This window comes from Oncorhynchus masou, chromosome 24, assembly GCF_036934945.1.
Source record: "Oncorhynchus masou masou isolate Uvic2021 chromosome 24, UVic_Omas_1.1, whole genome shotgun sequence".
Lineage (NCBI taxonomy): Eukaryota > Metazoa > Chordata > Actinopteri > Salmoniformes > Salmonidae > Oncorhynchus > Oncorhynchus masou.
In genome coordinates, this window is record NC_088235.1 from 29,088,108 (window position 1) to 29,104,142 (window position 16,035).

Sequence of the window (16,035 nt, forward strand, 5' to 3'; positions counted from 1 at the left end):
GGTGATCCATGATGAGTATACTTGCCTGGAATTTTATATCAGCAATTAACTTTATAATCAACAGGCTAACGCAGTCTTCCCTCACCCGGTCCGTCATCTATAGTGAGAGCAGAGTAGTAATCTCCAAAAGAATCATCCATCTCATCTTCATCATCTTCATCTTCGTCGTCATCTTCATCGTCATCCTCTGCATCAGTGTCATCCGACTGCAGAGGTCCCCCCTCAACCTCCTCCTTTCAGAGAGAGGAACAAGGTTGGGTAAGAGAGAGGGTCATGTATGATTTGAACTATTCTGAAACATGGAACTGTGCTTCAGCTATTAAATAAACTGTCTTTAACATCACAGATTACCAACCTTATGTTATAAATCTAGCAAGCTAACCGCTTGTTTACAAAAGTATAGTATTGCGCTGTTTTTTCTCAATGTCAGGTGGACACTGACACACAACACTAATGGTCACAGACTCACCGTGTCATATTCCTGTGGTTCAACAGGGACGCCACGTCTCTGGGCTTTGGGGGTGCACACGTTGCAGCCGAAGCCCTCACAGGAGGTGCAGGGGGGCCGTATGAACACTGTGGGGACAGCCCCATACTTCAGCTTCAGCTGTCCTTTGGCAGCGAGAGCCTTGAGGACGGGGTAGGGCTTGTTGTCAAAACACTCCTTACCAAAGTGTTCACAGCAAAGCTGGGAGTTCGGCGAGGCGGTCCAGTTGCTCCGAGTCCGCTGGACCTGCTTCTCCCATTTGTGAAACTCCTCTGTGTCATTGTTAGGGAAATTGTACAGAGTAACACCATCTTCCCACGACTTGCCACACCCATACGCCACACAGCGTTCGGGCATCGTCTTCTGGCACGTGATTGGACTGTTTTGAGAATGACGTCAAGCAGTCAAAGTCTAGAGTCAGGGCTTCCTTCTTGTTGTCTCGTGTGATGTCATACCACTGCTCCTGGGGCTGCACTCTGTAACCAAAGGGGCAAGATTGAATTTGACATCACATTATTGGTTAAAATGGGACCTGTGCTCCTTGCATCACAAGTGTATTCTATACTTTAAACAAAATCTTAATTTCTTCATGTCTTCTCTAATATCGAACATAACAGTGCTGATTGCACATCCAGTGGCATTCAACAATTAACACATTAGTTTGCCACCTTGCTAGCTAGCAAGCTAACAGAGTATTAGTGCAGTAACCTCGCTATGCGTTTCTCCGAATCTATTCTACCACTCACCAACACTGTAAAAGCAATCTTAACTTTCGTTTATTAGTATTCTAGCAATGTACACTTGAATCCCTTCGCTTTAAAACAACTTTGCAAAATCAGCCTCAGTAACACATGTGAGTCACCTACCGCTTCTTCGTGTTTATTCCTGTGAAAGGTATTCTGGGAGTTGTAGTTTTTAGCTGCTTCAGGCATGCCACTGCTATCTGGATTGGTGGTATTGTATAATCAGAAATATTTTGGCATGATCAACCAATCAATCAATTAACCAATGTAATCGATCAACTTATATATCAATCAACAATTTATTGCTCACATATACCCTTTAATCATATATCATTGGGACGCTTAGATTCACAGTTATCCATCTGACACATTTTCAGAATGCTCAGGTCAACATAACTTTGACCTTTGACCTCTAGGGTACATATAAGAATTACATGTATTAGTTTCTTTAAAAATTAACCCCTGATACATTTGAAACTTTGTTTGACAAGTGGTTCTGAAAGGTCATGAAATTACCTGACAAATGATATATAATATAACCCACTTTAAAAGCACTACCTTCAATTATTGGCCCATATTGTGCCATAAATGTTATAATGTTGGAAGCTGAGCCATAAAATTCTATGTAGTGAGGCAGCTATGTTTTTGGATTGTAACTTTGGTGATAGAGGCACCAAATTGCACACACACAGCTAAAACAGGGTTTTAAAAAGATTTGTAGATACAGGGCCATCACAGTATTCACACATTAACCCCGCAGAAGTCAATAATCCAAGGTGGGCAACAACACATCGCCACGCTGACCATCAGGGGGCCCCACGGGGGTGTCTGCTTAGCCCCCTCTGTTAGCAATTTATGTTATTCTTCAATAACACAAACTCCAAAGCAAATCAGGGGGAGGAAAATAGGTTTATTCAAAGAGGACAAATCATATGGGGAGGTAGATTGTCATTCTCCCCTGTCCTCAGTGATGCTCTCTCAGTGATTCTCTCCACAGAACAAAGGGCCAGCATGTAGTTTTATAACCCAGCCCTAGCCTGTAGTTGACCAAATAATTGGCTTGGCTGCACACGACACCATCACCATCATCAAGTTCTCTGACAACACGACAGATCACCGGCGACAATGAGGCAGCCTATAGGGAGGAGGTCAAAGACCTGGCAGTGTGGTGCTACGACAATGACCTCTACCTCAACGTCAGCGAGGCAAAGGAGATGATCATGGTCTACAGGAAATGGAGGGGCGAACACACCCCCATCCACATCGATGGGGCTGTAGTGGTGCAGGTACTAAGCTCCACTACAATGTCCAATTCATAAAGGAATGAACATGTCCACATCACGAATGAATTAACATGTTCCACAGATACCCACACAGTTGTGAAAAAGGCATAACAGCCTCTTACCCCTCAGGAGGCTGAACAGATTTGGCATGGGGCCTCAGATCCTCAAAAAGTTATACAGCTGCATTATTGAGAGCATTCTGACTGGTTGCATCACTGCTTGGTTCGGCAACTGCAAGGTACCTTACTGCAAGGCACTACAGAGGTGATGAGTACAGCCCATCACTGGGGCCGAGCTCCCTGCCATCCAGGACCTCTATACCAGGCGGTGTTAGAGGAATAACAAAATAATTGTCAAAGACTCCTGCCACCCTAGCCATTGGCGGCAGGTAGCCTAGTGGTTAGAGCATTGGACTAGTAGCCGAAAGGTTGCAAGATTGAATCCCTGAGCTGACAAGGTAAAAATATTCTGTCCCTGAACAAGGCAGTGAACCCACTGTTCCTAGGCCATCGTTGAAAATAAGAATTTGTTCTTAACTAACTTGCCTAGTTAAATAAATGTAAAATAAAAAATATACTATTTTCTCTGCTATCGCATGGCAAGCGGTACCAATGCACCTAGTCTGGAACGAAAAGGACCCTGAACAGCTTCTACCCCCAAGCCACAACACTGCTAAATAGCTATTCAAATGGCGACCTGGAAGACCTGCACTGGACTCTACACTGAAACTGGACTCTACTCACAAACTGGACCCTACACACGCACTGGACTCTACACACAAACTGGACTCTACACACAAACTGGAATCTACACACACACACACACACACACACACTGGACTCTACACACACATACACTGGACTCCACACACACACACACACACACTGGACTCTACACACACTGGACTCCACACACACACACACACACACACACACACACACTGGACTCTATACACACACACACACACAGGACTCACACACACACACACACACACACACACACACACACACACACACACACACACACACACACACACACACACACAACACACACACACTCTACACATGCACTGGACTCTAAACACACACACACACACACTGGACTCTACACACACTGGACTCCACACACACACACACACACACACACACACTGGACTCTATACACACACACACACACACACACACAGGACTCTACACACACACACACACACACACACACACACACACACTCTACACATGCACTGGACTCTAAACACACACACACACACACACTGGATTCTACACACACTGGACTCCGCACACGCACTGGACTCCACACACACGCACTGGACTCTACAAACACACACACTGGACTCTACTCACACACACACTGGACTCTACACACACACACACACACACACACACACACACACACACACACACACACACACACACACACACACTGGACTCTACACACACTGGACTCCACACACACGAACTGGACTCCACACACACGCACTGGACTCTACAAACACACACACACACACACTGGACTCTACTCACACACACACTGGACTCTACACACACACACACACACACACACTGGACTCTACACACACACACACACACTGGACTCTGCACACACACACACACACACACATCAAATCAAATTGTATTTGTCACATACACATGGTTAGCAGATGTTAATGCGAGTGTAGCGAAATGCTTGTGCTTCCAGTTCCGACAATGCAGTAATAACCAACAAGTAATCTAACTAACAATTCCAAAACTAATATCTTATACACAGTGTAAGGGGATAAAGAATATGTACATAAAGATATGAATGAGTGATGGTGCAGAGCAGCATAGGCAAGATACAGTAGATGGTATCGAGTACAGTATATACATATGAGATGAGTATGTAAACAAAGTGGCATAGTTAAAGTGGCTAGTGATACATGTATTACATAAGGATGCAGTAGATGATAGAGTACAGTATATACGTATACATATGAGATGAATAATGTAGGGTATGTAAACATTATATTAGGTAGCATTGTTTAAAGTGGCTAGTGATATATTTTACATCCTTTCCCATCAATTCCCATTATTGAAGTGGCTGGAGTTGAGTCAGTGTGTTGGCAGCAGCCACTCAATGTTAGTGGTTGCTGTTTAACAGTCTGATGGCCTTGAGATAGAAGCTGTTTTTCAGTCTCTCGGTCCCAGCTTTGATGCACCTGTACTGACCTCGCCTTCTGGATGATAGCGGGGTGAACAGGCAGTGGCTCGGGTGGGTGTTGTCCTTGATGATCTTTATGGCCTTCCTGTAACATTGGGTGGTGTAGGTGTCCTGGAGGGCAGGTAGTTTGCCCCCGGTGATACGTTGTGCAGACCTCACTACCCTCTGGAGAGCCTTATGGTTGTGGGCGGAGCAGTTGCTGTACTAGGCGGTGATACAGCCCGCCAGGATGCTCTCGATTGTGCATCTGTAGAAGTTTGTGAGTGTTTTTGGTGACAAGCCGAATTTCTTCAGCCTCCTGAGGTTGAAGAGGCGCTGCTGCGCCTTCTTCACGATGCTGTCTGTGTGAGTGGACCCATTTAGTTTGTCTGTGATGTGTATGCCGAGGAACTTAAACCTTACTACCCTCTCCACTACTGTTCCATCGATGTGGATAGGGGGGTGTTCCCTCTGCTGTTTCCTGAAGTCCACAATCATCTCCTTAGTTTTGTTGACGTTGAGTGTGAGGTTATTGTCCTGACACCACACTCCGAGGGCCCTCACCTCCTCCCTGTAGGCCGTCTCGTCGTTGTTGGTAATCAAGCCTACCACTGTGTGTCGTCCGCAAACTTGATGATTGAGTTGGAGGCGTGCGTTGCCGTGCAGTCGTGGGTGAACAGGGAGTACAGGAGAGGGCTCAGAACGCACCCTTGTGGGGCCCCAGTGTTGAGGATCAGCGGGGTGGAGATGTTGTTGCCTACCCTCACCACCTGGGGGCGGCCCGTCAGGAAGTCCAGTACCCAGTTGCACAGGGCGGGGTCGAGACCCAGGGTCTCGAGCTTGATGACGAGCTTGGAGGGTACTATGGTGTTAAATGCCGAGCTGTAGTCGATGAACAGCATTCTCACGTAGGTATTCCTCTTGTCCAGATGGGTTAGGGCAGTGTGCAGTGTGGTTGAGATTGCGTCATCTGTGGACCTATTTGGGCGGTAAGCAAATTGGAGTGGGTCTAGGGTGTCAGGTAGGGTGGAGGTGATATGGTCCTTGACTAGTCTCTCAAAGCACTTCATGATGACGGAAGTGAGTGCTACGGGGCGGTAGTCGTTTAGCTCAGTTACCTTAGCTTTCTTGGGAACAGGAACAATGGTGGCCCTCTTGAGGCATTTGGGAACAGCAGACTGGTATAGGGATTGATTGAATATGTCCGTAAACACACCAGCCAGCTGGTCTGCGCATGCTCTGAGGGCGCAGCTGGGGATGCCGTCTGGGCCTGCAGCCCTGCGAGAGTTAAAACGTTTAAATGTTTTACTCACCTCGGCTGCAGTGAAGGAAAGACCGCATGTTTCGTTGCAGGCCGTGTCAGTGGCACTGTATTGTCCTCAAAGCGGGCAAAAAAGTTATTTAGTCTGCCTGAGAGCAAGACATCCTGGTCCGTGACTGAGCTGGATTTCATCTTGTAGTCCGTGATTGACTGTAGACCCTGCCACATACCTCTTGTGTCTGAGCCGTTGAATTGAGATTCTACTTTGTCTCTATACTGACGCTTAGCTTGTTTGATAGCCTTACGGAGGGAATAGCTGCACTGTTTGTATTCGGTCATGTTACCAGTCACCTTGCTCTGATTAAAAGCAGTGGTTCGCGCTTTCAGTTTCACGCGAATGCTGCCATCAATCCACGGTTTCTGGTTAGGGAATGTTTTAATCGTTGCTATGGGAACGACATCTTCAACGCACGTTCTAATGAACTCGTACACCGAATCAGCGTATTCGTCAATGTTGTTGCCTGACGCAATACGAAACATGTCCCAGTCCACGTGATGGAAGCAGTCTTGGAGTGTGGAATCAGCTTGGTCGGACCAGCGTTGGACAGACCTCAGCGTGGGAGCTTCTTGTTTCAGTTTCTGTCTGTAGGCAGGGATCAGCAAAATGGAGTCGTGGTCAGCTTTTCCGAAAGGGGGCGGGGCAGGGCCTTATATGCGTCGCGGAAGTTAGAATAACAGTGATCCAAGGTTTTGCCAGCCCTGGTGGCGCAATCGATATGCTGATACATTTTAGGGAGTCTTGTTTTCAGATTAGCCTTGTTAAAATACCCAGCAACAATGAATGCAGCCTCAGGATGTATGGATTCCAGTTTGCAAAGAGTCAAATAAAGTTCTTTCAGAGCCATCAATGTGTCTGCTTGGGGGGGAATATATACGGCTGTGATTATAATCGAAGAGAATTCTCTTGGTAGATAATGCGGTCTACATTTGATTGTGAGGAATTCTAAATCAGGTGAACAGAAGGATTTGAGTTCCTGTATGTTTCTGTGATCACACCACGTCTCGTTAGCCATAAGGCATATGCCCCCGCCCCTCTTCTTACCAGAAAGGTGTTTGTTTCTGTCGGCGCGATGTGTGGAGAAACCCGCTGGCTGCACCGCATCCGAGAGCGTCTCTCCAGTGAGCCATGTTTCCGTGAAGCAAAGAACGTTACAGTCTCTGATATCCCTCTGGAATGCTACCCTTGCTCGGATTTCATCAACCTTGTTGTCAAGAGACTGGACATTGAAGAGAAGAATGCTAGGAAGTGGGGCACGATGTGCCCGTCTCCGTAGTCTGACCAGAAGACCGCCTCGTTTCCCTCTTTTACAAAGTCGTTTTTTTGGGTCGCCGGCTGGGATCTCGACACATGCACTGGACTCTACACACACACACACACACACACACACTGGACTCTACACACACTGGACTCCACACACGCACGCACACACACATACTGGACTCTACACACACACTTGACTCTACACACATTGGACTCTACACACACACAGGACTCTACACACACAGAGACACTGGACACTACACACACACTGGACTCTACACACTGGACTCTACACACACACAGGACTCTACACACACACACACACACACACACACACACACACTGGACTCCACACACACACTGGACTCTACACAAGCACTGCACTCCACACACACGCACTGGACTCCACACACACACACTGGACTCTACACACACACAGGAGTCTACAAACACACACACACACACACACTGGACTCCACACACACACTACTCACACACACACTGGACTCTACACACACACACACACACACACACACACACACACACACACACACACACACTGGACTCCACACACACACATACACACTGGACTCCACACACTGGACTCGACTCTACAAACACGCACTGGACTCTACACACACACACACACACACACACAAACACACACACACACACATATGCACTGGACTCTACACACATGCACTGGACTCTACACACACACACAAACAAACACACACACACACATATATGCACTGGACTCTACACACACACACACACACACACACACTGGACTCCACACACACACTGGACTCCACACACACACACATACACACTGGACTCCACACACTGGACTCTACACACACACACACACTGGACTCGACTCTACACACACGCACTGGACTCTACACACACGCACTGGACAATACACACACGCACTGGACTCTACACACGCACTGGACTTTACTCACACACTAGACTCTACTCACACACTGGACACTATTCACACACTGGACACTACTCACACTGGACACTACACACACTGGACACTACACACACTGGACACTACACACGCACTGGATTCTACACACACTGGACTCTAACACACACACTGGACTCTACAAACACACACACACACGCACTGGACTCTACAAACACACACACACACGCACTGGACTCTACAAACACACACACACACACACACTGGACTCTACTCACACACACACACTGGACTCTACACACACACACACACACACACACACACACACACACACACACACACACACACACACACTGGACTCCACACACACGCACTGGACTCCACACACACTCACTGGACTCTACAAACACACACACACACACACACTGGACTCTACTCACACACACACTGGACTCTACACACACACACACACACACACACACACACACACACACACACACACACACACACACACACACACTGGACTCCACACACACACTACTCACACACACACTGGACTCTAAACACACACACAAACACACACACACACATATATGCACTGGACTCTACACACACACACACACACTGGACTCCACACACTGGACTCTACACTCACACACACACTGGACTCGACTCACACACACACACTGGACTATACACACACACTGGACTCTACACACACACACACACACACACATGAACTGGACTCCACACACACACACTGGACTCTACCCACACACTGGACTACACACACACACACTGTACTCTACACACACACTGAATATTACACACACACACACACACACACTGGACTCCACTCACACTGGACTCTACTCACACACTGGACTCTACTCACACACTGGACTCTACTCACACACTGGACTACACACACACACATGCACTGGACTCTACACACACGCACTGGACTCTACACACACGCACTGGACTTTACTCACACACTGGAATCTACTGACACACTGGACTCTACTCACACACTGGACTACACACACACACTGGACTCTACACACACACACTGGACTCTACACACACGCACTGGACTCTACACACACGCACTGGACTCTACTCACACGCACTGGACTCTACACACACGCACTGGACTTTACTCACACACTAGACTCTACTCACAGACTGGACCCTACTCAGACACTGGACACTACTCAGACACTGGACACTACTCAGACACTGGACACTACTCACACTGGACACTACTCACACTGGACTCTACACACGCACTGGACTCTACACACGCACTGGACTCTACTCACACACTGGACTCTACTCACACACTGGACTCTACACACGCACAGTCCACACGCACTGGACTCTACTCACACACTGGACTGTACTCACACACTGGTCTCTACTCACACACTGGACTCCACACACACACACACACACACACACTGGACTCTACACACACACACACAGGACTGTACAAACACACACACACTGGGCTCTAAACACGCACTGGACTTTACTCACACACTGGACACTACTCACACACAGGACTCTACAAACACACACACACTGGACACTACTCACACACTGGACTCTACACACACAGGACTCTACAAACACACACACACACACACACACGAACTGGACTACACACACACACACTGGACTCTACCCACACACTGGACTACACACACACACACTGTACTCTACACACACACTGAATTTTACACACACACACACACACTGGACTCTACTGACACACTGGACTCTACTCACACACTGGACTACAAACACACACACTGGACTACACACACACACACACTGGACTCTACACAAACGCACTGGACTCTACACACACGCACTGGACTTTACTCACACACTAGACTCTACTCACACACTGGACACTACTCACACACTGGACACTACTCACACACTGGACACTACTCACACACTGGACACTACTCACACTGGACTCTACACACACAGGACTCTACACACACACACACACACACACTGGACTCTACACACGCACTGGACTCTACTCACACACTGGACTCCACACACACACACACTGGACTCTACACACACACAGGACTCTACTCACACACACAGGACTGTACAAATACACACACACACTGGACACTACTCACACACAGGACTCTACAAACACACACACACTGGACACTACTCACACACTGGACTCTACACACACACTGGACTACACACACACACACACACACACACACACACACTGGACTCTACACAAACGCACTGGACTCTACACACACGCACTGGACTTTACTCACACACTAGACTCTACTCACACACTGGACACTACTCACACACTGGACACTACTCACACACTGGACACTACTCACACTGGACTCTACACACACAGGACTCTACACACACACACACACACACACACACACTGGACTCTACACACGCACTGGACTCTACTCACACACTGGACTCCACACACACACACACTGGACTCTACACACACACAGGACTCTACTCACACACACAGGACTGTACAAACACACACACACTGGACACTACTCACACACAGGACTCTACAAACACACACACACTGGACACTACTCACACACTGGGCTCTACACACACAGGACTCTACACACACACAGGACTCTACACACACTACTCACACACACACTGGACTCTACACACACACAAACACACAAACACACAAACACACTGGACTCTACAAACACTGGACTCCACAAACACACACCGGACTCTACATACGCACTGGACTCTACATACGCACTGGACTCGACACACGCACTGGACTCGACACACGCACTGGACTCTACACACACACACTGGACTATACTCACGCACTGGAATCTACTCACATGCTGAATTTTACACACACACACACACACACACACACACACACACACACACACACACACACACACACACACACACACACACACACACACACACACACACACACACACTGGACTACACACACACACTGGACTACACACACACACACACTGGACTCTACACACACACTGGACTATACTCACGCACTGGACTCTACACACGCACTGGACTCTACACACGCACTGGACTCTACACACGCACTGGACTCGACACACACACTGGACTTTACACACACACACTGGACTATACTCACGCACTGGAATCTACTCACATGCTGAATTTTACACACACACACACACACACACACACACACACACACACACACACACACACACACACACACACACACACACTGGACTACACACACACACTGGACTCCACACACACACACACTGGACTCCACACACACTGGACTACACACACACACACACACTGGACTCTACACACACACTGGACTCTACACACACACTGGACTCTACACACGCACTGGACTCTACACACGCACTGGACTCTACACACGTACTGGACTCTACACACGCACTGGACTCTACACACATACAGGACTCTACAAACACACACACACTGGACACTACTCACACACTGGACTCTACACACACACACACCACATGGACTGGACTCTACACACACACTGTCAGGATTTGGCCAGGGTTGTTCCGGGTTTTGGTCACTAGATGCCCCCATTGTGCTTTTTGACCTTGTGTTTTTTCCCTTGTTCCCCATTATTATTTGCACCTGTGCCTCGTTTCCCCTGATTGTATTTAAACCCTTAGTTTCCCTCAGTTCTGTGCTCTGTGTTTGTATGTTAGCACCCAGCCCTAGTGTTCTGTGTATTCTTGTCGTTTCCGGTGGATGCTCTTGTGGAATTCTGTTTTTGTTTTCGAGTATCTCTTGAGGCTTTTTTGTGCTATTCCTACCACCTTTTGGATTTGCCATTTTTTGTATTGAAGGACTTCTCCTTTTTACTTTATTAAATACACCGTCTTAAGTACTGCTGTGTCTGCCTCATCTTCTGGGTTCTGCTGACTATTCGTGGCTCAGTTGGTTAAGTGACTGTTTCTCACTCCGGAGACCCAGGTTCGTGACCGGGTCCTGACACACACACTGGACTCCACACACACTGGACTCTACACACACACACAGGAGTCTACAAACACACACACACACACTGGACTCTACAAACACACACTGGACTCCACACACACACACTGGACACTACATTTACATTTACATTTAAGTCATTTAGTACTCACACACAGGACTCTACTCACACACTGGACTCGACACACACATGCTGGACTCTACTCACACACACACACACACACTGGACTGGACTCTACACACACACACGGACTGGACTCTACACACACACAGGACTCTACTCACAGACACACACACACACACACACACACACACACACTGGACTCTACACACCCACTGGACTCTACACACACACGCACTGGACTCTACACACACGCACTGGACTCTACACACACGCACTGGACTCCACACACACGCACTGGACTCCACACACGCACTGGACTCTACAAACACACACACACACACACACACACACACACTGGACTCTACACACACTGGACTCCACACACACTGGACTCCACACACGCACACACACACTGGACTCTACACACACTGGACTCCACACACAGGACTCTACAAACACACACACACACAGACACTGGACTCCACACACACACTGGACTCTACACGCACACACACTGGACTCTACAAACACTGGACACACACACACACTGGACTCTACACACACACACACACACTGGACTCTACAAACACTGGACTACACACACACACTTGACTCCACACACACACTGGACTCCACACACACACACTGGACTCCACACACACACACACACACACCCACTGGACTCTACACACACACGCACTGGACTCTACACACACACGCACTGGACTCTACACGCACTGGACTCTACACACACGCACTGGACTCCACACACGCACTGGACTCTACAAACACACACACACTGGACTCTACACACACTGGACTCCACACACACTGGACTCTACAAACACACACACACACAGACACTGGACTCCACACACACACTGGACTCTACACGCACACACATTGGACTCTACAAACACTGGACACACACACACACTGGACTCTACACACACACACACACACACACTGGACTCTACAAACACTGGACTACACACACACACTTGACTCCACACACACACACTGGACTCTACACACACACGCATTGGACTCCACACGCACTGGACTCTACAAACACACACACACAGACACTGGACTCCACACACACACTGGACTCTACTCACACACACACTGGACTCTACACGCACACACACACTGGACTCCCACACACACTTGACTCCACACACACACACACACACTGGACTCTACTCACACACACACACTGGACTCTACAAACACTGGACTACACACACACACACTGGACTCCACACACACACACACACACACACACACACACACACACTCTCTACACATGCACTGGACTCTACACACACTGGACTCTACACACACAGGACTCTACAAACACACACACACACACACTGGACTCTACACAAACACACTGGACTCTACACACACACACACACACACACACTGGACTCTACAAACACTGGACTCTACAAACACACTTGACTCCACACACAGGACTCTACAAACACACACACACACACAGACACTGGACTCCACACACACACTGGACTCTACACAAAATGGACTCCACACACAGGACTCTACAAACACACACACACAGACACTGGACTCCACACACACACACACACACACACACACTGGACTCCACACACACACACACACACACACACACACACACACACACACACACACACACACACACACTCTCTACACATGCACTGGACTCTACACACTCTGGACTCTACACACACTGGACTCTACACACACTGGACTCTACAAACACACACACAGACACTGGACTACACACACACACTTGACTCCACACACACACACACACTGGACTCTACTCACACACACACTGGACTCTACATACACACACACACACTGGACTCTACATACGCACTGGACTCTACATACGCACTGGACTCTACTTACACACACGTACACTGGACTCCACACACACACTGGACTCTACACACACACACTCACACACACACACTGGACTCTACATACGCACTGGACTCTACACACACACACTGGACTCTACACACACACAGGCCTCTACATACGCACTGGACTCTACACACACACTGGACTCGACACACACACTGGACTCGACACACACTGGACTCGACACACACTGGACTCGACACACACTGGACTCTACACACACTGGACTCTACAAACACACACACACACACACTGGACTCCACACACACACACACTGTACTCTACAAACACACACACACACACACTGGACTCTACTCACACACTGGACTACAAACACACACACTGGACTACACACACACACACACACACACACACACACACACAGGCCTCTACATACGCACTGGACTCTACACACACACTGGACTCGACACACACACTGGACTCGACACACACTGGACTCGACACACACTGGACTCTACAAACACACACACACACACACACTGGACTCTACTCACACACTGGACTACAAACACACACACTGGACTACACACACACACACACACACACACACACTGGACTCTACACAAACGCACTGGACTCTACACACACACACACTGGACTCTACAAACACTGGACTCTACAAACACACTTGACTCCACACACACACTGGACTCCACACACAGGACTCTACAAACACACACACACAGACACTGGACTCCACACACACACTGGACTACACACACACTGGACTCTATACACACACACACACACACACTGGACTCTACACACACTGGACTCCACACACAGGACTCTACAAACACACACACACAGACACTGGACTCCACACACACACACACTGGACTCTACACACACACACACACACACACACACACTCTCTACACATGCACTGGACTCTACACACACTGGACTCTACACACACTGGACTCCACACACAGGACTCTACAAACACACACACACAGACACTGGACTACACACACACACTTGACTCCACACACACACACACACTGGACTCTACTCACACACACACTGGACTCTACATACACACACACACACACACTGGACTCTACACACACACTTGACTCCACACACACACACACACACTGGACTCTACATACACACACACACACTGGACTCTACATACGCACTGGACTCTACATACGCACTGGACTCTACTTACACACACGTACACTGGACTCCACACACACACTGGACTCTACACACACACACTCACACACACACACTGGACTCTACATACGCACTGGACTCTACACACACACACTGGACTCTACGTACACACACACACACTGGACTCTACACACACTGGACTCCACACACAGGACTCTACAAACACACACACACACAGACACTGGACTCCACACACACACTGGACTCTACACGCACACACACACACACACACTGGACTCTACAAACACTGGACACACACACACACTGGACTCTACACACACACACACACACACTGGACTCTACAAACACTGGACTACACACACACACTTGACTCCACACACACACACTTGACTCCACACACACACACTGGACTCCACACACACACACACCCACTGGACTCTACACACGCACTGGACTCTACACACACACGCACTGGACTCTACACACACACACGCACTGGACTCCACACGCACTGGACACCACACAGAC

The 16,035-nt window shown here is 48.4% G+C and overlaps 1 protein-coding gene across 4 annotated transcripts in view; it reads right to left on the reverse strand.

Moving 5' to 3' along the window:
- The window catches only part of l3mbtl2 (L3MBTL histone methyl-lysine binding protein 2), a 28,520-nt gene extending 27,144 nt beyond the window's left edge, over positions 1-1,376 (reverse strand). For 2 of the 4 annotated variants that reach the window (XM_064933572.1, XM_064933568.1), the window contains exons 1-3: positions 1,354-1,376; positions 470-963; positions 86-233 (exon numbers count right to left, since the gene is read on the reverse strand). In XM_064933572.1, coding sequence (XP_064789644.1) covers positions 86-233; positions 470-844 — 523 coding nt within the window. In that variant the 5' untranslated portion in view covers positions 845-963; positions 1,354-1,376. Of the gene's footprint in view, positions 1-85; positions 234-469; positions 964-1,233; positions 1,321-1,353 lie in introns of those variants that run through there. The other 2 variants (XM_064933571.1, XM_064933569.1) reach the window with 2 other exon arrangements.
- Positions 1,377-16,035: the final 14,659 nt, after the last annotated feature.